The 25,217-nt window shown below is 39.6% G+C and overlaps 1 protein-coding gene across 1 annotated transcript in view; it reads left to right on the plus strand.

Annotated features, from left to right (window-relative positions):
* Nucleotides 1-719: 719 nt before the first annotated feature.
* LOC140329969 (cysteine-rich venom protein-like) overlaps nucleotides 720-25,217 on the plus strand; it is a 35,289-nt gene continuing 10,791 nt past the window's right edge. Inside the window, exons 1-2 of the mRNA XM_072410356.1 lie at nucleotides 720-757; nucleotides 844-911. Of these exons, the coding sequence (XP_072266457.1) occupies nucleotides 858-911 (54 nt within the window). The 5' untranslated portion in view covers nucleotides 720-757; nucleotides 844-857. The remainder of the gene's footprint in view (nucleotides 758-843; nucleotides 912-25,217) is intronic.

A 25,217-nucleotide genomic window follows, 5' to 3' on the forward strand; every position in this document is an offset into this window, starting at 1 on the left:
GATCGCCGCTGGAGCGCGGGGATAAGGTAAGGGGGTCCCCCAAAGGTACCCCGAGTGTGACTCGGGATTACCGATTTTTGCAATTTTTCCCACCCCGAGTCACACTTGGGAATACCGCTAGGGAGGCTAGCAAATGTTTTGAATCCTGGACCAGATCCATTCCAGGTTTGCTGGATCACCCAGTTTCACTGATGAAAGTGTATCCTCTTGACCCTTGGAGAACTTTAATTTATCAGGCTTAAAGAGTATAACTGAGGCTGCAGCACTGGAATAAAGTGATGATAGGAGACAGAAACCACCAGAGAGGTAAATAAACTACTTCTCTGGTACGGACCCTTCATCTGCTTTTTTAAACTGGCCCTTTACACTTATTCTTGACATGCTACCATAGTATGTCATTGAAAATGCATTGTTGTTATTTCAATTTTCTATGACTTTTGTTTCATGGATTATTGCCCAGGTGTGCCTATGTGGACAGTTTTGGGAAAACCATTTCCTTCTTTTACTTTTATTAACATTGCCAAGAAACAAAAGTGGGACTTCCCCCTTATTGCTGGCAGCATAACTCACGGGAAATAAACAAAGGAAAATGATAATAGGTTAATTGTGTTATCTTGCATAAGCCTTATTTGCAAAAAAAACATATGTAATTGTGGTCAGCCTTATTGATTTTCAAACATTATTGATTTACAAGGAACCTTGAGATCTGATCATCCTACATCACTCTGATCTCTCTGCAAGACTCAAGAGTTATCTGGTAGGTACCTCAAATTATATAATAAATTACATTGAAATTATTGTAATTGAAAGAATACTAAAATAATATACAAAAATATATTACAGGACTGGTCAGAACCATGTTAATTCCCATCCTCTGCACACTGGCCCTGTTTTCTCAAGTTCCTGCAAAGGTATGTCATTCACAAATTCTTGCTTTATTTTTTCCACTCAGAGATACTGTATATGTAAGAAACATAAAGTAAGCACATCTCTGAACTAAAGTAAGTTAGTGAGTTTCTCTGTAGTGCCTGATTTAATAAAGCTCTCCAAGGCTGAAACAGCCACCAATGTGGATCTACTACTCTAAGCTCTAAAACTTCTGGTCAAGCCATCAGGCAGAGAGGATGGTAAACTGGTGACAGGGTTCTTAATGTTAGCGTTATCTCTTTAGAATCTTTGTTAGCCACTAATGAATGTCAACAGTATAATCAACAGCAGAATGGGAGTTATTTTTTAAATATTAGTCTCCTGGCTTATATTTCCACTAAAACAAAAATGTTTATAATAACTCTTGCAGGCTACTGATCCAGCAGCTTCACTGTCAACTCTACTACCAGCCAACCAACAAGAGCTTCTGGATGCAGTCAATGAGTGCAGAAGGACTGTGGACCCAACTGCAACCAACATGCTGAAAGCGGTGAGAAAATCAGTATATTGTGAGCTTGCTATGTGGGATAGCAACAGGCTTGCAGCAGTTCAAAATGAGGCACCTGACTGGATGCTTTAATGTCTGTAAACTGAATAAAAAAAAAAAAAAGCAAATCTTAATCTGGCTATGTCACTAACCACCTCTTTGGTAGATCCCTCTCTGGCCAATTATACAATACACCCAAATGTACTTTTGGGACGGGCCTCACCATGTTTGATGACAAACCTGAAAATTACAGAGGCTGGAAATTCACCTTTAAGGCCACTATAAACGAACTAGATATCACTGCTGCAGAAGAATTAGATCTACTCATCAGGTAGCTAGGTCCTCAGTCAGCTGAACGTATTAAGAGACTTTACACTTTACACAGTTTACACTTCCAATCCTCCTGCAGGTCTCAACGCTGCTTTGGACAGACTTGAACGTAGCTTCGGCAGCTCCGAGGCCATCGGAGCCTTACTCAAAAGGTTGCAAGGCTTTCCAAGGATTACAACTAAAGACAATTTAAAGCTTCAAGAACTTAGTGATCTTCTACTAGAGCTTCAACTAGCGAAAGCTGACACCCGCCTACCCAGACTTAGTAACCTTGACACCCCTCGTGGCATCAACCCTATTCTTCTTAAGCTACCATATGGCATCCAAGAAAAATGGATTAGTCAAGGATCATCTTACAAGAAAAGGCATGGAGCTTCCTTTCCTCCCTTTTCCTACTTCTGTACCTTCATACAGGAAATCGCTGATTCTAAGAATGACCCAAGTTTCTTCTACGGTGACTGTAACCCTTTCAGTCCACCTTCTCCAGGACTTGCAAACACGTGCATAACGCACGGAGACCACAGAGGTCCAGTGTCAGTGAAAAGGACTGATGTGCAACCCGCACTTGCTACGGTTCTTCCGAAGACTGGACAAAACAAGAAACTGCCAATTCACCTAAGACTGCAGTTATAGCCATCTCATCACAACTGTAAGTTACAGAGATCACATTGTAGTGCTTAGACTGGAGAGGCAGAACACTGCATAGGCATATTCTAATATTACCATATATTTATAGCCCTGACATATTATGCAATGTGTTCCAACGTGAGAATGTCACAAAATGTCCCTCTTAGGAGCTTACAATCTAATTAACCCAGACAAGTTTTTACACCCAAACTTCATGCAGATAGTATTCTGAATGAGAGTTTAACCTGGGATCTGTTTTGCAGGATGAAAGGCCAATGACATAAAATTGTTAGGGCCAGAGACAGCCAGGCAGGTAAAATTAGAAGGCAGCCATTAATGTCTGTGTGACAAAGACAGTCAGCCTTTGTGTTTACATAAGCTTTCTGTAAACAAGATGTTAAAGCCCAACATAGGACTAAGTTTTTATTTACTGGAATAGATCACTATAAAATTTAAAGCAACTGTGGCAACCATACCTGCCTACCCCCTTGTGGTTTCTCTTCTTCACCAAATGATGTTCTCATTCTACCACATATAAATGGGATATAGAATACTGTATTCAGAAATAATAAATGCATACCAATATTGTGAGGCGCCTTTTTATCAGTGCTACACATAGCGAAAGTTCGTAATTTATTGCAATCTATGTCCTCTTAAGGGAGAATTATCCTCAATTTCTGCCCCAATAAAAAGGGGGACTCTATCTCTCTGACAGCAAAATAGCACATCTGTTTGGTATAGAGGGGAAGGGTCAGTTCACCCCAATGTATTACAGTTTATAAAACCTGGAACTTGGTGATTACCCCCTTGCCCTTTTGCCAGTAATAATAGGTTCAGACTCTTGGATGCTCACACAAGAATCTTTAGACAGGAGAGACAGGATAATATTACATTAAAATATTGAATTACAGGGAGGGGTAGTAGGAATGGGTAAAAACACATGGGGGGATATGCTTTCCATACACCCAAAAGTGCAGAGAATAATTATTATTTGTAGGGTAATGATCTCCTTTACCCCCGTCATTAAAAGTACAAGCTTTCAGGTTTGCTAAGATTACTTACTCAGGTATTAAAATAGTTCCAAGAGCTTGCACTTTAATAACACCAGTTAGCCAATTAACATAACTTTCTGTATTTATGAGACATAACAGGGGAATTGCTAATGATGAAGATTAAAAAAGTCCAATGAAAAATACATGTACAGCACTGAAATATTGACATTTGAAACATATATAAACATATATAATATATATTTATGCAAATGTCTAGGTGTTATTCCTGTCAATTCTATGTGTAATTTCTTCATTCTTTATTCATCTTCATAAACTAATCCTTAGGAAATGTGCCACTAAAGAGAATAAAGTTCAGGAGCAGAGCATTGTTTGTGTTTTTAATAGATTGAGTCATGTCAGGGATGGTTTTTTTAAAAAATGAGGCCATGGCAAAAATGATCCACAAATGCACAGCTTCTCACCCCCTGCCATTCTATAAACTGGGGCCCTGGGCAGCTGGCAGTTTGGCCTCCCCTAAAAACTGTGTACAGGTACTGGACTTTATTCAAAGCTCTCGCAGGATACACTTTCATCAGCGAACCTATAAGTTAGAATAATGTTTTCAGCTCCATTTCATATTTTATGGATCCCCGAGGTTCACTGATAAAAGCGTATCATCTCCAGTCATGGAGAGCTTTATTAAATCAGGTCCTATATGACGCATTTTGAGCGTGGGCAACGTGTCTGGGCATGAGCGATTGCTAACTGCACTACTACCTCACCACCCATTTGAGCACAGCCTTATACCCGGCTTTTATTGGGAAAACCCTGCTTCAGACACCTTCCAATGCCTGAAGAAGATCATTAACTTTCCCTATGGCTCATCACTTCAGCAAAAATAATGTAGCCATATTTCAATTTTTTGTTTAGGTGAGCAGCCAAAAGGAATCTTTCCTTCTTCTTTCCAGGAAACAATAATATTTATTTATCCATCTTAGCTAGACTGCTAATTTATGTGCTTTATACATTTGCTAACATTTTTCTAAATTATGTTTGATCAGAGAACAATCACTGGATTAGAACTAAGGTTTATGATGAATGTCAGAAGTGAAGGCAGAGTGACACCTCTCTTTACACGGGGGGTTTGGGGAGGGTCAGCCAAGTGGGTGGGCCGAGGGGTAAAAAAGTAATAAAGGAGGGTCCCAGAAAGGGGGCCAGTCAATTTGCCCAGAGACCTGAAGAAATATTCCAGCCCACCCTCCCTTTACTTCTTTTTGAGGGGAGAGGGGGTGTTGTCATAGCAGCAGGCGTGGGGGGTGGATCCAAGAGACTTTAGGAGTAGGGTAGAATACAACATTAGAGGAGAGGTGGGAGCTCAGCAGGGTATACAGAGTTCCTAGTAAGGGGGAGCTTCGCATGACACTAGGTTGTTGTGGGGGCAAGAAAAGGGAGAAGGATACCCGCAATCTGTCCCCGAGTCAGTATGGGAGCAACTGGGGGCCTGGTTCTGGTAGTGGAGGGGTCAGTTTAAGGGTAAAAGGATGCTTTCATAGACTTTATTACTGGACGTTGGTGCACTTTAATTGGTTAATATGTTGTAAAATGTTATTTTGTTAATAAAAGGGTGCTGCTATGGCCAATTTAACCCACAAGATAAGGTTGGTGTGTTATTTAAGGTTTCCTCAAGTCTGCCATGGTCGTGATGTGGTATGAATTTGCAGATGGAGAACCACATTACAGGCAGGTATCAGAATCTGAGAGACCCATTTGCTGAGCTTGTATTGGATAAATGTATGTTTTATCGAAAATGCAAGGACATTTTCTGACTTGAAGTGATTTTGAAGTAGTGAAGGACGTAGTAGAATTTAGAAATGACCTTTAAAAGGGCAGGCAAGGCCAGCAACATTGTGTCCAAGAGGTCACACAAATCATGGGAAGATAAGGAATGAGCCTCTCATGAGCAGTAACATTAAATCTGAAAAAGTAAAACAATTCTTTCCAACATGAAGAGAAATCTTTTCCTAAGTTCTGTGAAAATATGCTATGTAAAGTAAATCCTGGTGCAAATTTACTGTTACCCCAGAGAGGATGAAATAGGGATGAGTGGGATAATTTATCTTACAATATAATATATTAGTATGAGTCTAATAAAGTTTGAAACACAAAATCATGTAAAAATAATACATTAAATACATTTAAAAAAAATTTAAACTTTTTTTTTAATTTTTTAACATTCAAAAAAAAATATTATACTATATTATACTGTAAAATACATTTTCATGAAAGACACAGTACTGCTTTTACGTATATAAATTCACCGTATTGCATTCAATGCAGTTATTTTGCATTAATTGCAATAAAAAATAGATTTGAATTTCCCGCCACGCCCTGAACAGGTCATCTGTATGCACCGACGTCCCCGGGAAGGACGAAGGAGGACACTGGCGGATCAGGTAAGGCTCTATTTACTATTACTTATCAATGTTTAGCTAACCCGGAGTGTGAATCGGGGTTACCTCTTTCAAGCATCATTTTTCTATCCCAAGTCACACCTGGGGTTACCGCTCAGGAGGTTAAAGAACAAAAAGGAACAAGGCAACAAACAACATAAACAAAGATACATAAGGTCTGATTTATCAAGGTTCACAAGGACTGGAAAAGATAGACTATTATGGGTGAACCTAGCTGAGAAAGCAAATCTGGAATGGATGTAGTCCAGGAATTAAACATTTGCCAAATAAAAGCAAATCCATTCCAGGTTTGCTGGATCACCCAGGTTCACCAATGACAGAATATGTTCCTCCGTCTTTCAGGCCTTTAACCCTCCCTAGCGTTCTGTCGTTTTTTTGATGCAAAAAGTGATCTTATATTTATTGCATAGAAATGTAATTTATCAAAAAATAAATATTTTATCAAAAGTTTCTCACTGAAAATTTCCAAACAAGGGTGCAATATTATATGATAAATAATAATATAAATTAAATGCAGATTTTAGAAACAAACAATATTTACATTTTTAGTTGACATCGCGGGTGTGTTAAATTTTGAAGCAGGGTGCTGCACAAAGTCTAACATCACAGTCAGGACAGTAGAACCTGGTTTCTTTGCGTTTCTTCCTTCCTCTGTCATCGGTCTTTGAGCAGCAAACCACGCACATCCTTGTAGGTGCGGCCTTTTTCTGGGTTGGTGGGTTGTATTCAGTAGGTCTTCACGCCAAATCGTGCCCTCTTTGACGCAATGTACTGCACCCAGCTGAGCCTCCCTTGTAAGCCATTAGACTTTCGTCAATGCTGACATCTCTTTCTGGCACATAGGTCTGCTGGAAATTTTGTACAATCATCTGTGACACTTCCTACATTTTTTTCAGTTTTGGTGCAGGATGGGTAGTTTCATCAAATTCTTCATCGTTAGCGAAGTGCAGGTACTTCATGAAGAGGGAAAATCAGTATTCTGGCATGACTGTGCCAGAGAATGGGAAGGCAATCATTTTGTTCTTTGACCAGTACCACTTCTGCACGGGTTTGCCCACAGCTCCCTGCAGGATCACCAAGCCCAAAAACAGCCAAATGTCATCCTTGGTCACAGGTTCCCACTTTCTGCTTCTTGCAAACCTTAGGTGTGGAGCACCTTGTTGTTGTCCAGTGTACATGCATAAAACAAAATAAAAAAGTTTTTTAGGATATGTTCTTTTATAGTGTGGTGAAGGTTGCAAATAATATGTTAGCAAACACAGAGCAGCATATATGTTTGCATAAACAAATAAAATAGCAAAAAATTTCAAAAAGCTAGCAAACACAGGGAAGCATACATGTTGGCATAATAACAAAATAAAAAGTTAGCAAACACTGAGCACCATACGTTTGCATTAAAAAAATTAGTAAAAAAATTCAAAAATATCAAAAAGTTAGCAAACACAGAGCAGCTTACCTGTTTGTCTCCGCAACAAATTTTTGGATAACTTCGGTCAAAAACAACTTCAGGTATGCCAGGGGGTCGTCGTATTCAGCCTCAGTTTTCATCCCAGGTGTGCCGGTAAATGGAAATCTTGGCAGTGCTGTCTGGTCCGCATCAAGGTCAATGGAGCACCATGTGTGCACAGCACTGACCTCAGGTTCAGAATCTTTGCTCAGTTCACTTTCGCTGTCTGATGACAAATTTCCTGGTGAATCACTATCGCTTGATTCCACAAGGGATTCCAAATCGCTATCGCTGCTTTCAAATTCCTCCAAAACAGCGCTTGCGCCGGGGAGATGCCTTTTGGATGCCATGTGGTCTCCAGCAATCAGTCAGGAACAATCAAGGTTAAAGACAAAGTGATGAAATGATACATTCAGGAAGTGATTTATAAGTCATCAAAAGGTCAGACCAAGATCAGGGCTAACAGTGGGCAAAATGTAAATCAGGGCACTGGGCAATGATGCTTGGTGGACTAAAATGTGTACTTGTACTTTTATTATGTGTTTTTTTGTGTATTTTACTGTAAAAAAAAATGTAAAAGCATGGTAATCTGCTTTTAAATTTTCCGCCCCCAGAATCCATCACTCCACCGCATCACTCGGAAGATGTCACATTTTACCGGGTGATGCGATGGGGATGACCCCGCGCTGCTCACTCCCCTGAATCCACCAACGGCTGCTTGCATCACCCGGAGGATGCGAGCAACACATCCTCCGGGTGATGTGAGCAGCTACAGTAAATTCCAGGGGTGATGCCACCGGGAAATCAGCAGTTAGATGTGATGCACCATGCAGAAATCCTACATGGTGCATTGCATCTAATTGATAATAGGTGCAGCGGCGTGGCTCTGACCCAGGCGGCATTTAAAAACAGATTACTCGGTAATCTGCTTTTATATTTCCCGCCCAGCCATGCCCCCGATGGACAGACGCCCTGGCATAAAAGCAGGATCGACTGATCACTGCTGGAGCGCGGGGCAAAGGTAAGAGTGTGACTCAGGGATACCGCTTTTTGAAAGTGAATTCCACCCCGAGTCACACTAGGGATTACTGCTAGGGGGGTTAATAAATCAGGCCCATAGAGTAACAAAAGTACAACAAAAAACAACAAACACAGAAAAATTTTTTGTTTTCCACTGAAGTAAGCCCTCACATAACAAAATGAATTAAAAGATAGATCAAGTCCTAAAAAACATGAGAACTGTAAAGGAACCTTTACAATTAAATTACAAATGTAAGAATCAGCAATCTATAGGTAGGTGTGAAGTAGTGAAGTTTGTCAGTTATTGAACTAAAGGAACTATCCCATACAAGGGGATAATTCAGTTTGCTAAGTGAATTTCTTATTTTCACTTGTGAGTTACCTGAATAAAAAAAGGAAGGAAGGATAATTTTTTAAGGGCATCATGACACCAAGGCATATGTCACACTTTTGACCTTCCTCTAGTAGGAACATGCCAGTGGCAATATCGCTATGAAGGACCAAGCAGATGAGTGAAACATTCGCCTGCTTACATGTTTTACTCCCTTCATGCATGGATGAACACAATATTGCTCTCTTACTGGGAAATAACATTCTAAAGCATTTTTACAGGTGGCGACACCTCATTGATCCAGTCAGGTGGGGAGCAATATAAGCAGGACCCATAATCCTAATGTGTCAAAACATATTATATGAGCAACACAACATGGATGAGGATCTCAGTATCAGGAAAAATACAATTTCATTTTTTGTGTTTTAATAAAAGTGTTTTAATTATAGAGTATGGGATCTCTGAAAAGAGAGCAGGTACCCACTGGAAGTGCATTTATACTGCCCAATACTATATCCAGATTGCAGATGGAACTCAATGAAATAAGTAAGAAGTACCTGTGCACCTTCTCATACCCTACACTGATAGTATGTGTAGGGTATGAGGCTCAAGCATCATCAAGTTTCCCCTAAAGCCATTCAGCTCTAAAGGTGAATAGGGACAAGTCTCCCCATTCAAGACTAGTGCTGAATGGCTGAGAAAAAGGAAACCCTGATTACGGCTCAAATATCATCAGGGTTTCCCTTTTCTCAGCCAATCATGGAGCGGAGCAATCTGCTCTACTTTACAATCCTGACAGCTTGGCTCTCCTGATTGGTCCCTGAGCCCTATCGGAGCTGTGGCATGTGTTATTGGATGCAGAACACTGGGAAGCAATCAAGAAAGTGGAGCTGTCAGGAGTGCAGAGTAGAGCAGACCGCCCTCTAGTGCTTGGGGATCCCACACTGTCAGGAGTCCCATGGTTGTGCTCATGGCATAAATGCAGCTGTGGGAATCATCCTTTCATTGTGGGATGACGCGTAAATAAAAAGTTTAACACAGTTACACAAAACACTCACATCTAATAAATTACTTTAACATTAAAGTCTCGTCTTATTTTTTACACATATTTTTAATCCTTTCAGGGCAATAATAAGGGGTTTTATGTACCGCTGTACTCATTCTCCAGGGTTGGGCGACGGAGATCTGGAAGTCCCCTTAATAAAGGGGGCTTCCAGATTCCAAAGTACTGCTAAAAATAGTTTTTAATGAAAGCTTACATAAAAAGCCTAAAACCGATTGTAAAAGCCTCCATTGAATTAAATAGGACATTTTATTGATGTTTTTAAATGTTTAAAAATAAAATAAAATAAAAACTTTTAAAAATTAAAGCAAAGAGTAAAAGCCTTACCTTTACCTTGCCTTTACCCTTAGCTTTTATGTTTAAATTGTTGCAAGGAGCGTTATCTTTAACGCTCAAAAAACGTGCCTTAAGGAAATGCCCCGGTGTAGATTAGCCCATTAGAATGCATGGGAATTTCAAACATGGGCTTTTAAAGCCTCAGGTAATAGCTGGGGAAAAAGTTTGTGTAGATTCTGCCCTAAAGCAGACCCTTAGCCATCAGATGCTCACTATAAATAGACAACATTTCTATGGAGAGGGGAGGGGGGAGAACGACGGAGCGCACCCTGATGCGCGCTCTCCCCCTTCACTTCTATTATGATTTTTCGTCATCCATCGTCCGTGGATCTGCCAAGACGGTCGTTCGGACAATGGACGACAAGCACTGTACACACGTAGGCTTATCGGCCCATATCGTCCCTGAGCCGATTATCGCGCGAGAACAATTGTACCTAGCCTTACACTGTATGTAGCATTCGTATTCAATTCCATACCTCTAAAATCTGTAAGATAATGAGAACACTCTATACTGTGTATCTTAATAGGGGACGATATAATTTTAAGCTTATTGTTAAGGTACTCATTGGGCCACATTGCCTTTAGCTGAGGGTTGTCAGGGGAGGTATTAATTAGGAAATAGGACTTCTGACCAAGTAGCAAGTAGGAATTGGAAGATCAAAACTCATTTGAATAGTTGAGAAACTATGCTTGTGCAAACCTAAACCTCAAATTGTGTGACATCTTGGTGGAAATGCAATAAAACACATCACTTTATGTGGACATGAGTTGGCATGCATTTGAATGTAAAGCAGTTTGTATTAGATGTCAAAACACGCAATGACACGATACTGCTGGCTATGTGCAATGACTAATTCTTATTTAAAAAAGAAAAAACTGAATTCTTCATAAAAAATGTTTAGTATAAGAATTAGAAATGCAATAATGCAGTGTAACAAAAGAGAAGCATTTTAATGTATTTTAACAGAGGAAGACGATGAAAATATTAATAATAATTCAATACAATAATTTAATAAAACACCTAATGAAGGACCTAAGTCAAAAAATAAAACCAAAAAATTAAGAACCAATTAAAAAAAAATAAAAAGGTGGAGTGTTTGCCTAAATCAACACCCGCAAGGTATCCCCTATAGCAGGGCACTGCAAACTTTTATGACCACCATTTCAGGGGAGGGCGGGAGCACACCGGGCCGGAGCCCCGCCTTAATGGCTCCGCCTACCACCAGGGAACACCCCTGATGTGAAATCCCTCTCCTCCGTATGCATTGTGGAGGAGAGGGATTTACCTTCACGGAGCATTCCCTATTTACTGCGGCGGTGAAAGTATCAATTCTGGCCATGGTAAATTGGGGAGCAAAAGCAAGGAGGCGGCAGTTCCTAACGCCCCCTGGCAGTTCCATCCAGCAACCCGTGGCTCTGGAGCTGCGGGTTGCCGGGTGGCATTAGGCCGGATCGGCCAGGGGGCGTTAGGCCAGAACGAACTACCGGCTAGGCCATATCTGGCCTAAAGGCCAGAGTTTGCTGACCCTTGCCCTATAGCATTGTTCATGGCATTAAGCATCACTAATTTTGTGAACTTTTGGCTATCCCAGCTCAGATTCAAGTCCCCCTGATTGTTTTATTCTGTTTCTTTGCATCAGTGACCTCTGTTTAAAAAAGATCTAATACATTTTTTCCCAGAATACACAAATACAGAGCGCAGCAGATTGTGTGCCCTGACATGTTTTGATTAGTGTTGCTGCTCAAATTCCTAAGTGTTGGTTAAGCTTTGTTGGCAAGTTAAACTTTGGTGCCTCTGTTTGACCCTCAAACAGAATGGAGGTTTATTTGAGCAAAACTAACTAAGCACCTGCCAGTTAAAGATGCATCAATGAATTAGCGGTCTTCCTGATGCATTTGTGCTTTGATTTCCAATAAACCTCAATTGATCGATTCACCGCATTAGGACCTCTTTTTCTTGTGTAGCCAGCTTGCCAAGCCTTTTTTGGCTAGTATTTTGCAAATGGATGATTCCCTGTGCCCTTGGTTGCAGCATTGCCATTTACCAAAAAAGTGACCATGCAAATATTATGTGAATGGATGTTATAGCTCAACCCTGTAACAGTATTGGGGGGTGGGGGTGTACCGTTTCAAGCAGAGAACTGAACACCAACAGAGGTAAATAATAAATAGTACAACACCACACAGTCAGTACCCTACAGAAATAGATAGATATTCCGGATTAGATTTTCCAGATTCTAGAAAAGTAGTTGGTCCTGTGGAGGAGCTTTATGCATCTCTTTATCGAGAGATAGGTGTATGTAGGAAGGTAGGGCATTAAATAATAGAAATGCCTTCTCTGTAATGGTATCCCATCCAAGAAGTGAGCAAGTGGCAAACTACTGAATATGTGTGTATACCAAATATTGGAAGAAGCCATCACGTAAAATCTAAAGAGTAAATTGGCTACACCGTATATGAACAAAACACATTTTGCTTTTGAAAGCTAAACTGAGGGTGGAGGGGGAAGGAAAATATTATTTGCTGATGGGGTGCAGATATTACACATTAAGTAATTCCATTGCCCTGCCATGCATGGACAAAGCATGTGTGTAACCACTCCGTCCGCAGATAATCTGTCCAGCAGTCTGCAGCATCCTCAGTTTCCCATTAGCTGTGCAAATATATACCTTTTTTAGCATTACTTGCACTTATGTATTTTAACAGAGGAAGACGATGAAAATATTAATAATAATTCAATACAATAATTTAATAAAACACCTAATGAAGGACCTAAGTCAAAAAATAAAACCAAATAATTAAGAACCAATTAAAATAAAAATTAAAAGGTGGAGTGTTTGCCTAAATCACCACCCGCAAGGTATCCCCTATAGCAGGGCACTGCAAACTTTTATGACCACCATTTCAGGGGAGGGCGGGAGCACACCAGGCTGGAGCCCCGCCTTAATGGCTCCGCCTACCACCAGGGAACACCCCTGATGTGAAATCCCTCTCCTCCGTATGCATTGTGGAGGAGAGGGATTTACCTTCAGGGAGCAATCCCTATTTACTGCAGCGGTGGAAGTATCAATGCTGGCCATGGTAAATTGGGGAGCAAAAGCAGGGAGGCGGCACCGGAGCTCCAGCGGTTACGGTAGTTCCTAACGCCCCCTGGCAGTTCCATCCAGCAACCTGTGGCTCTGGAGCTGCGGGTTGCCGGGTGGCATTAGGCCGGATCGGCCAGGGGGCTTTAGGCCAGAACGAACTACCGGCTAGGCCATATCTGGCCTAAAGGACGGAGTTTGCTGACCCTTGCCCTATAGCATTGTTCATGGCATCACAATTTTGTGAACTTTTGGCTATCCCAGCCCAGATTCAAGTCCCCCTGATTGTTTTTATTCTGTTTCTTTGCATCAGTGACCTCTGTTTAAAAAAGATCTAATACATTTTTTCCCAGAATACACAAATACAGAGCGCAGATTGTGTGCCCTGACATGTTTTGATTAGTGTTGCTGCTCAAATTCCTAAGTTTTAGTTAAGCTTTGTTGGCAAGTTAAAATTTGGTGCCTCTGTTTGACCCTCAAACCTCTGTTTGAGGTTTATTTGAGCAAAACTAACTAAGCACCTGCCAGTTAAAGATGCATCAATAAATTAGCTGTCTTCCTGATGCATTTGTGCTTTGATTTGCAATAAACCTCAATTGATCGATTCACCGCATTAGGACCTCTTTTTCTTGTGTAGCCAGCTTGCCAAGACTTGGTTGGCTAGTATTTTGCAAATGGACGATTCCCTGTGCCCTTGGTTGCAGCATTGCCATTTACCAAAAAAGTGACCATGCAAATACTATGTGAATGGATGTTATAGCTCAACCCTGTAACAGTATTGGGGGGGTGGGGGGTGTACCATTTCAGAGAACTAAACACCAACAGAGGGAAATAATAAATAGTACAACACCACACAGTCAGTACCCTACAGAAATAGATAGATATTCCAGATTAGATTTTCCAGATTCTAGAAAAGTAGTTGGTCCTGTGGAGGAGCTTTATGCATTTTGTGGCCCTTTATCAAGAGATGGGTGTATGTAGGAAGGTAGGGCATTAAACAACAGAAATGCCTTCTCTATAATGGTATCCCATCCAAGAAGTGAGCAAGTGGCAAACTACTGAATATGTGTGTATGCCAAATATTGGAAGAAGCCAATCACGCAAAATCTAAAGAGTTAAGTGGCTACACCGTATATGAACAAAACACATTTTACTTTGCTTTTGAAAGTTAAACTTAGGGTGGAGGGGGGAGGAAAATATTATTTGCTGATGGGGTGCAGATATTACTCATTAAGTAATTCCATTGCCCTGCCATGCATGGACAAAGCATGTGTGTAACCATCTGTCCAGCAGTCTGCAGCATCCTCAGTTTCCCATTAGCTGTGCAAATATATACCTTTTTTAGCATTACTTGCACTTTCTCGAAGGCTGTGCTCAGCTGAAGGGTATTTCAGGAAATGCGAGCAGCAAATGAGCAGAGTGGTTCCTGGTTCCAAACTTGCCTGCTATTGGCTGCTAGCTGTATTTATACCTCCCTGATTCCATGCTCTAGTTGCTGGATCCTCAGTGCATTTTCTGCCTCTCTGCCAGCTAGTTGTTTGTTTAGACTCTCTGTATTTGACCTCAGCTCATTACCTGACACTGCTTTGGCCGCTGTCTGCCCTAACCTCATCCTGTTACCTGACCTTGCCTTGCCTACCACCTGCCCTGACCTCAGCCTGTTACCTGACTTTGCCTTGCCTGCCGCCTGCTCTGTCCATCAGTCTGCCTAGACTACACCTTCTGCAGTAAACTGAGTTCTTGAACTGCGCTGTCCCTATAGCAAAGCCCTCTGTCCTGCTCGCCCCTGGTGGGGAGAGCCTGGGGGCCCCAACCTGGTGTTCTTCCACAGCAATGCAGTCCGGTAGCCATTGGGGTCAACGGCCCATTATACCTTCCGGGGTGCTCTGGTGAAAACTGGGAAAACACTTAGACTCTGCGCCCCAGGTAATCCCGCGTCACCCACCAGTCCGCCTGGACTATACATTCTGCTGTCAGCTGAGTTCCTGATCTGCACTGTCCCTATAGCAAAGCCCTCTGTCCCGCTCCCCCTTGGTGGGAAGAGCCTGGGGGCCCCAACCTGGTGTTCTTCCACACCAATGTAGTCCGGTAGCCATTAGGGTCACAGGCCCATCATACCTTGTGGGTTGCACTGGTGAAAACCAGGAAACACTTAGACTCTGCACCCCAGGTAATCCCAGGTCACCCGCCAGGGGGCGAAACCTTAACAACGTGTTAATGATTCTTGACAATGAAGCTATAATACAGAAATTTTAATTGAAACCTAATTTACAGGACGTAAATTATCCAGTAACAAAATAAAATATACCCACCCAGAAATGAGTGCAGCTTTACCTTTATAACAGTTTGTTCCTTCTTTTACATAAACTTGATGAAGGAGTGCTAATAATCACAACTAAATCTCTTGCACAAGGAGGATGAAGATGATTAACAGTGACCACTCTGTTTTCATGACACAGTTTCATAATAAACCATTGGCTGGAGAACCAGGTAGTACTTCAATAGTGCATTCTTCTTTACTGACTGGCACACCAGGTCAGAATGGTGTATTATGACAAAGCTGGTAGAGGTGCCAGACATAAATTCTCGTGCATAGAGTTCATCAACTGAGTAGCTCCTGATCGTGCCTCCTTTTTTTGGAATTTTCCAGTTAGTACTCAGGAGCTGGATCTCTAAAGAAGAGTTCAGCTCCTAAAATAGCCCAAAGCCTAACTTCATAATAATAAAAAAGTATATGTCTTTCTAGCCAAAATAAAATGGAAATATAGCATGGTATGCCTATTATGTGTTCTATAAGCCATACAAACTTTCCCCAGGTGTGGGCTCCATGATCCATGAAATAAAATACTTGATTTTTCTATGCTTTTACCAGCAATTTTTTTGGTTGTTCTCTTTGTTGTTGGTATCTTTAAAAATACACCACATACTAATATTATTTGTTGTATAGCATTGAAAAAACTATACATTTATTGACTTTCTTTTTGTGTTCATCATCAAACAAGTTTTAGGTATTACTACACATTAACATTTTAACCTCACAGCCATACAAGTGAGTGGTGTAAATCACACTGATGGGACCCAATTTTCACTGAACTGTGATTTTAAAAGGGAATGCAGACAGTAGCAAAAGGAACAATTATGCAATTCTGTATTGTTCATTTTTTTTAATGCAACCACACAAGTGCCTGAGTTTTACTTGGTATCAGCCTTTACAGCTGGACTTCAGGAATGCAGCTAATTAGAGAGATAAAATATGTATATGGAAACTGTTTTACCTGCAAAAATGATTTGTATTCATGTCAATCCTGTCTGAAAGTCTACCAGCACATACAGTTCTGCTCTGTTTAGCAGAGTCCTGATGTTTTTGTGGCACAATTACACTTTTACTTACAGATCTCCTGTCCACTATTACCCTGTGATTGCTTACTGAAAGGAGAAGCAGTACACTGATAAACTAATCTTTATCACTCCATGTTCTCCCTCATTAGTGTGTTGGGTTGCACCTATCTCTGTCTCTGAACTCTGCTATACACAGCCTGTAAAGTGTAACTACAGTTAAACATTAAAACACTGAGCAGGAGTAGTGAGGGGAGGGGAGCTGAGTATAGTTCAGCTTTAAAACTGTACAAGCATGTGTATAGCAGAAGATTGACATTTAAATTACACCCACAGCAAAATAAATTCCATGAAATATTGGCACCAATAACAATTTTGAAAAGATTCACAATATAGATGATGAGTCACTGGCATATTGATAAGCAATTAATCTGGGTGTTCCTCAGTGTTCCAGGGTGTTTTTTGATCATGCCCTTAGACAAATAAACAAAATGTACAAATAAATTGAAGTGACAGGTAAAGAGCATTTGAATACATACACCCAAATTATCCCAGGGATTTATATTTCTAGTTTTATAATAATTTCACGCAGGTATCGATACAGATTCCAAACTGCTTTTTTAAAGACCGATTACGTGAACATTTCAGCCTGAAAACACAAACAGCGAACCTCTTTTTCCGGGTAAGGTAATAATGATACACCCAAAATTAAGACATTCCTTGAATATGTGTAGTAACATATGATTTTAGATGATGAAGACCTTATTTGAAATGTATCAAATCCTGCTCAGTTCTGGTAAAAAAAAAGTAGTAGTCTTCCCAAAAGCTTTTACATGATGTTTGCATTTCTGATTACATTTTTGAACATGTTTGCTCAGGCTTCTTTTACCTTCTATCCATTTCTTCTGTTAACTGTAGCTTCACTTTAAATGCCACCAGATTCCATTTTATCTTCCTATCCCTGGCACATTTTTTAAATTATTGTCACCCACCATATAACCTACTGTTCTAGTTACTTTGCTATATCAAAGTTTCCTGTAACCTGCCAGGTTCAAAGTATAGTAGTAGAATAATAGCATGCTATAATAATATCTTAGTATCCTTGGAACATTTTTTTTAATCAGTGACTCACATTACTACTTACGCTTATATGATTTTTGGTCATATTCCTATTTGCTGCTTTCTCAGTTGCTACCTCTCAAAACCCCAAAGAATTCCTTTTTTTATTAATCAGAAAGGGTAATGTGTGAGGGCTTAAAGTCTGTGCTGTTTATTCCTAATTTCTCTATACTGTATAGCATTTTTTTGGGGGGCCCATAATGTCATCGGTAAGGACTGCCAGGAACTACCCAAACATTTTTCAAGTATTTTTAAATTATTTGCAGCTCTGTAATTTACACTTTTGGCATCATAGCTTGGATTCCTATTGACTTTAGTAAGTGTACAGGTAGTCCCTGGGTTACATAGAGATAGGGACTGTATGTTTGTCTTTAAGTTGAATTTGTATGTAAGTTGGAACAGGTACATTATTTTAATAAATGCAAATAGGACAGATGTTTGTCTCAACTTATTTATAGGTAGTGTGGTGTCAGTTACTGTATAAAATCCCCTTTGTGGGTTAATCACAAATAATGCAAAAAAGTAGAAAAAAAACTTTTGGAGCAAGCTGTGCTTTAATATTCAAAAAGAAACAACTTTAAAGAGTTACAAGATGTTGCACAGCTGTGTTTAGCAAAAGATTTCTTTTGTGTTTAGCAAAAGATTTCAAGTCATGCAAACCGCCCCCCTCACCCCATCAAGCCTCTGTCCTGCACACCAGGGAGCAGGGAAGCTCGTTTGTATCTAGGAGTTGTCCATATGTCAGATGTCCTTAATAAGGATGAGCAAGCGAATTTATTAAATTCAAAACATGTAGGCAAGAACCGTGAGACCGAATTTTTGGGACCTGCAAGACCAATCAGAGGAGCGGAGCTGACAGCCAGAGGCATTCTCGCTCATCCCCAGTCCTTAACTCTGGGACTACCTGTATTAGCTTAAGAGGTCCAAAATTAGGTGGCTTGCAAGATGGATCGGATTTGATCTTACTAAAATATTAATGTTAAGTGATAAATCCCACCTCACTAACATTGCCATGAACTTAAAAACTATATCCACTTAAATGTACTGTAGTTGTGAATAGCTGAAACAGCCATCTTTATAAAAACTGCATCAAAATTATTTGCATGAAAATGATTTGAGTGTCTGCAGTTATGGTGAGTGAGGGATGACTTCCTCCGATATCCTCTGTGCTACACTCTTACGAGTAAATCTTTTTTGCAGTAAAGTGACCAAGTCCCATGAAAGGGTAAGCCACTGGAAAAAGAAGCATATATTCTTTAAAGAGGAATTCTACAGCCACCAAATTTAAGGACTAATTAGTTGCAAAATAATACATTTTTGTTCTTAAGTGTGGATCACTTTAAAATGTGTATGTAACTCCCTTCTTTTTTTGATCCCATTTGGACTGTGAAATTTACAAGCAAAAGCTTATTGTTATATATTTTTGAACAATGCAAAAAATATCTGTTGATCTTGTCAAAAATTCAGAGCTGCCCTGTGCACACTTCTGGTGTCATCTCAATTTGCCTAATCAGGCCTCCAAGTTTTTATATTGGATTACAGAACAATTGGACCCTATATTATTAGAGATGAGAAGTGTGAGATTTAGTAGTGTAGCAAGTGACAACAGGGTAAAGCTAACACCAATTACTTAACATATAATGCTGAGTCCACAACGGGATATTGAAATTGGATATTTATGTACTATATGTTAAGTTATGTTATGTTATGTTAAGGGATCAAATCTGGGGAAATAAATCTGTATTAAAAAGCACTGCATATGTTTTTTTGTCTTGATACTTTTTGTAGTACTAGTACTAGTTTTGTAATCATTCCTAATTGTTTTCTTTCTGATGAGTAAAGGAAAACCTCAGTTTATACATATGGCATGCAATAAACAAGAGACACTGTCTAGACAGAACATGAATATGATTTCAAGATTACATGGCTATTGCAGATGCCAATAAAAACATTGGTCATTGGGGCATACCTGTCATATGAAAAGTACACCACATGGACATTTTTAACTGATTTGAATCAGGAATGATGCAAACATGATAACTTTAATTCAAAGGCCTAAATAGATTAAGGTGGTGTATTTGTATAAAAACAAAAAAAAACTTGCCCTTTCAACCAACAAAAATGTCAACAGATGTAACAGTATACTTAGAAGAACCTGGGTAATTCTAAGGTTTTTTTCATAACTGCTCTTAACATCACTTACTCTTTGACCATCCATCCTTGCAAAATTCTATTGGGTGCAAGATTGTGGGGTTGTTTATATGAAATGTCAATTTCAAATCCCTCCCCAATTTTATAATTAAATTAATTTTAGAGTTTTAACTAGGCCAGTTTATAATCCTCCAATATAATCTTTGTGAGCTTTTTCCACCATCGATATCTTGTTGAAAAAAAAGTTTTAGTTTTCACTTTGTCTTCAGTTTGTGTCAAACATGTCTACTGTCACTGTGGCCAAATAACTCTCTATAACTATTTTTGATTTGACTCAATCTTTAGGCCAACAAAATGTGATCAAGAAGGTCAGTGAAGCTGGGTAATCAATCAAACCTGGAATTGGTGTCTTCAAAGTCATTTAATAATTGCTAGCAAATGTTTTGAATCATGGATCACCCAGTTTCACTCATTCACATGCATATCCTCTCCAGCCTTGAGCGAGCTTTAAGCTTACTATAATAATATCTTAGTATCCCTGGAACATTTTTTTTTTAATCAGTGACTCACATTACTACTTACGCTTATATGATTTTTGATCATATTCCCATATGATGCTTTCTCAGTTGCTACCTCTTAAAACCCAAAGAATTCCTTTTTTTATTTATCAGAAAGGGTCATATGTGAGGGTTTAAAGGTCTGTGCTGTTTATGGGCAAGGACTGCCAGGAAGTATGTTTTAATTGTTTGCTGCTCTGTAATTCACACTTCTGGCATCCTGGCTTGGATTCCTATTGACTTTAATAAGTGTACAGATAGTCCCCGGGTTACATAGAGATAGGGACTGTATGTTTGTCCTTAAGTTGAATTTGTATGTAAGTCGGAACAGGTACATTATTTTCATAAATGCAAATAGGACAGATGTTTGTCTCAACTTATTTTTAGGTAGTGTGGTGTCAGTTACTGTATAAAATCCCCTTTGTGAGTTAATCACAAATAATGCAAAAAAGTAGAAAAAAAACTTCTAGAGCAAGCTGTGCTTTAAAATTCAAAAAGAAACAACTTTAAAGAGTTACAGGATGATGCACAGCTGTGTTTAGCAAAAGATTTCTTCTGCAAGCCATGAAAACCACCCCCCCCCACCCCATCAAGCCTCTGTCCTGCACACCAGGGAGCAGGGAAGCCCCGTTTGTATCTAGGAGTCGTCCATATGTCAGATGTCCTTAATAAGGATGAGCAAGCGAATTTATTAAATTTAGTCTTGCGGTGAATTGGGCCGTTCTCGCTTACCAAACATGTAGGCAAGAACGGTGAGACCAAATTTTTGGGACCTGCAAGACCAATCAGGGAGCGGAGCTGACAGCCAGAGGCATTCTCGCTCATCCCTAGTCCCTAACTCTGGGACTACCTGTATTAGTTTAAGAGGTCAAAAATTAGGTGGCTTGCAAGATGGATCGCATTTCATCTTACTAAAATAATAATGTTAAGTGTTAAATCCCACCTCACTAACATTGCCATGAACTTAAAAACTATATCCACCTAAATGTATGTAGTTGTGAATAGCTAAAACAGCCATCTTTGTAAAATCTGCATTAAAATTATTTGCATGAAAATGATTTGAGTGTCTGCAGTTATGGTCAGTGAGGAATGACTTCCTCCGATATCCTCTGTGCTACACTCTTATGAGTAAATCTTTTTTTTCAGTAAAGTGACCAAGTCCCATTAAAGGGTAAGCCAGTGGAAAAAGAAGCATATATTCATTAAAGAGGAATTCTAAAGCCACCAAGCTTAAGGACTAATTAGTTGCAAAATATTACATTTTTGTTCTTAAAGTGTAAAGTGTACATTTACTTTAAAATGTGTATGTAACTCTCTTCCTTTTTTTGATCCCCTTTGGACTGTGAAATTTACAATCAAAAGCTTATTGTTATATATTTTTAAACAGTGCAAAAATAAAATATCTGTTGATCTTGTCAAAAATTCAGAGCTGCCCTGTGCACACTTTTAGTGTCATCTTAAGGAGCCTAATCAGGCCTCCAAGTTTTTATCTTGGATTACAGAACGATTGGACCCTATATTATTGGAAATGAGAAGTGTGAGATTTAGTAGTGTAGCAAGTGACAACAGGGTAAAGCTAACACCAATTACCTAACACACAATGCTGAGTCCACAACAGGATATTGAAGTTGGATATTTATGTACTTTATGTTCTTTAAAGGGATCAAATCTGGGGAAATAAATCTGTATTAAGAAGCACTGCATATGTTTTTTTTGTCTTGATACTTTCAGTTTTGTAATCATTCCTAATTGTTTCCTTTCTGATGAGTAACGGAAAACCTCCGTTTATACACATGGCATGCAATAAACAAGAGACACTGTCTAGACAGAACATGGCTATTGCAGATGCCAATAAAAACAATGGTCATTGGGGCATACCTGTCATATGAAAAGTATGTACACCACATGGAAATTTTTAACTGATTTGAATCACAAATGATGCAAACATGATAACTTTAATTCAAAGGCCTAAACAGATTAAGGTGGTGTATTTGTATAAAAACAAAAAAAAAACTTGCCCTTTCAATCATCAAAAATATCAACAGATGTAACAGTATACTTAGAAGAACCTGGGTAATTCTAAGGTTTTTTTCATAACTGCTCTTAACATCAACTACTCTTTGACCATCCATCCTTGCAAAATTCTATTGGGTGCAAGATTGTGGGGTTGTTTATATGAAATGTCAATTTCAAATCCCTCCCCAATATTATAATTAAATTAATTTTAGAGTTTTAACTAGGCCAGTTTATAATCCTCCAATATAATCTTTGTGAGCTTTTTCCACCATCGATATCTTGTTGAAAAAAAACGTTTTATCTCTCTTAAGTACAAATAACAATGATGACAAACAAAATGCAATTATACGTAGCAACAATATATATTGAAATGTATAGAAGCTGTGGCTATATTTTTAAAATATATTTTAGGTGCTTTAACTGTTTTTATTGTTTATTCATATTTTATTCACATTACGACTGATATCTGAAGCCTGTTTGTAGGTTTTTCTTTTCTAGTGAACTCCACTAATGGCTGTTTGACATTTCCCTGAATGTGTTTCTTGACGTCAACAATGGGCAATACTTGCATAATTTGCGTTACTGACTGAATTATAAAACTCCTGTACACATAGCATTGTTCTGCTCTAAAGAAAGAGGAGGATGGCCGAGAAGCACCCCTCTACAATCCCCTCTTATAGGAAGGCAAAATAGTCACCCCCACCAGGTCATTCATTATTCGGACTCTGTCATAGGGCTGTGAGATAGACTCAAACATTATCTTATATAGACATCCGTGTTGACTGTACTCACACACAGTTAACGTCCTCAGATAGCTTCAACTCGGCTGCAGACACATATAGAAAGATTCCAATAGAGGTTTTTTTTTCTCCAGACAGGAAATATTGTAAAATGCAATCATTACAGCAGGTATAAAAAGTTATGGTTTACCAGGCTAAACAGCACATGTTAAATACAACATGAAAAATGGCTACTACCAGGAAGGGCAGAGCTAGCAGTTCAGAGGTTGACCACAAGGGGAGCAGAAGAATAATCTGTTATGAACACAGCTAACAATTACATCAGTGCAGGCAACACATATAACCAAGCAAAAAGACTGATTTCTAAAGTCATGGAACATGACATTCCCGTCTGAAATCTTTAGATTTCATAATAAATCAACAATTAAATGAAATAAAGTCCCAAACGTGTTCAGCGATGAGTCCTTCAATCTGAAAAACAACAAGAAAGATATTGCGTCATAAGACAACAACTTATGTATTAAGTCAACTTGTGGCAAGTCTTTTTCAAGTGACCTTCATCACTGGGAGAAGAAGCACTAATTCAGTTATGGGGCGAAAGAAAAGGCATGTTGAACCTCCCTTGGTCACCTTAACCTCCACTTTACGAGTCTTTCCATCATCACTGGGCATAACCTTGGTGACCAGTCCCATCGGCCACTCATTGCGATGAGCTTCCTTTTCCTTTCAAAGAACAAGGTTTCCTACCTGTAGGTTAGGTTTTGATGTCTGCCACTTGAGATGGCTTTGGAGGATATATAGGAATTCCTTTTTCCAGCGCTGCCAGAAAACATTGGAAAGGCATTGAACCTGTTTTCATTGGCGCCTGTAGATATCTTTACAGTCAAAGTTTCCTGGAGGAATTGCAGGAGTTCCAACCTTCTGGGTAAGAAGTGTAGCTGGGGTAAGGATTGTTGGAGAATCAGGATCTGAGGATACTGGGACCAAAGGCCTTGCATTAACTATAGCAGATACTTCTGAAAGAAAAGGCATTGGAGTCTCATGGGTGATCTGTAACGACTTATGTTCCAGTAACATTCAATCAAGAATTCTGCATTAGATTCCAATCATGAGCTCCCATGATCCACCCATATGAGAAGAATGTGGAGGATTAAACACCCAAGTGCATCCATTGCTGGACAAGAAGTCATTTACCAGTAGTTCCTTGCAAGCTCTGACAAAGTTAGTACCTAATTTGTTTGACAGGTCCGCGTTTGGAGAAGAATCTCCAAAGAGCATTAATAAAACTTGAAAACCTGTCTCGCACACTGAAACAAGTGAACAGGACAGCCCACCATTTGCTGTTTGCGGCTCCACCACGTGTCCTCGGTGTGATGACTGTCCATGGGCCAAAGACATCCACTCCTATGTAAGTAAATGGTGGGTCGGTGCTGAGTCAGTCCTCTGGGAGATTTGCCATTTGCTGTTGATGGTATTTTTTTCTTAACATATGACACTTGACACACTTATGGAGTGCAGAAGCGACACGTCTTTTCATCTCTATGATACACAAACCAGCTGATCTGATGGCTCCTTCTGTAATTTGTCGACCTTGGTGTACCAATATAATGTCGGCCTGGTATAATGACAGGATGCTGTTCCTCATCAGATAAATCGGATTTTGCTATACAGCCACCCAATCTCAACAGGTTTTATGATCAATCACTGGGTTTAGTTCACAGAGTGTGCTGCACTTGGACACATTGGCACTTTTCATGAGACTGATGATCTCCTGACTGTATACCTCTTGTTGTACACACCTTATGATAACCTTCTCAGCATGTTTAATTTCTGAGACTATAGGGTGTTCTTTGAAGATATGCCAGCCATGACACTCCGATGAATGTTTTTGGTAAAGCACTGAACAATGTGGATCAAACGAGCAACAGTTCGTACAATTGATGTCCAACTTGAAAAGCGCTCAAAGCGATGTGACTTCAACATTAGTTTTGGATTTACAGAGGTATAAAATGTGGTGTTTGTGGGTCTGACTTCTTTGTCAGATTAAGGATCCACCAGTTTGTTTGTGGAGTTAGGAGATACTACACTGGGATCCGTATATAGGAAACTTAGAGGAGTAAGCCACATTTCATAAAGAGCTCTTGCAAGCGTCGGTCTTGTTCCACAATCAGCAGGATTAAGGTC

This window comes from Pyxicephalus adspersus, chromosome 4, assembly GCF_032062135.1.
Source record: "Pyxicephalus adspersus chromosome 4, UCB_Pads_2.0, whole genome shotgun sequence".
In the NCBI taxonomy this organism is placed as follows: domain Eukaryota; kingdom Metazoa; phylum Chordata; class Amphibia; order Anura; family Pyxicephalidae; genus Pyxicephalus; species Pyxicephalus adspersus.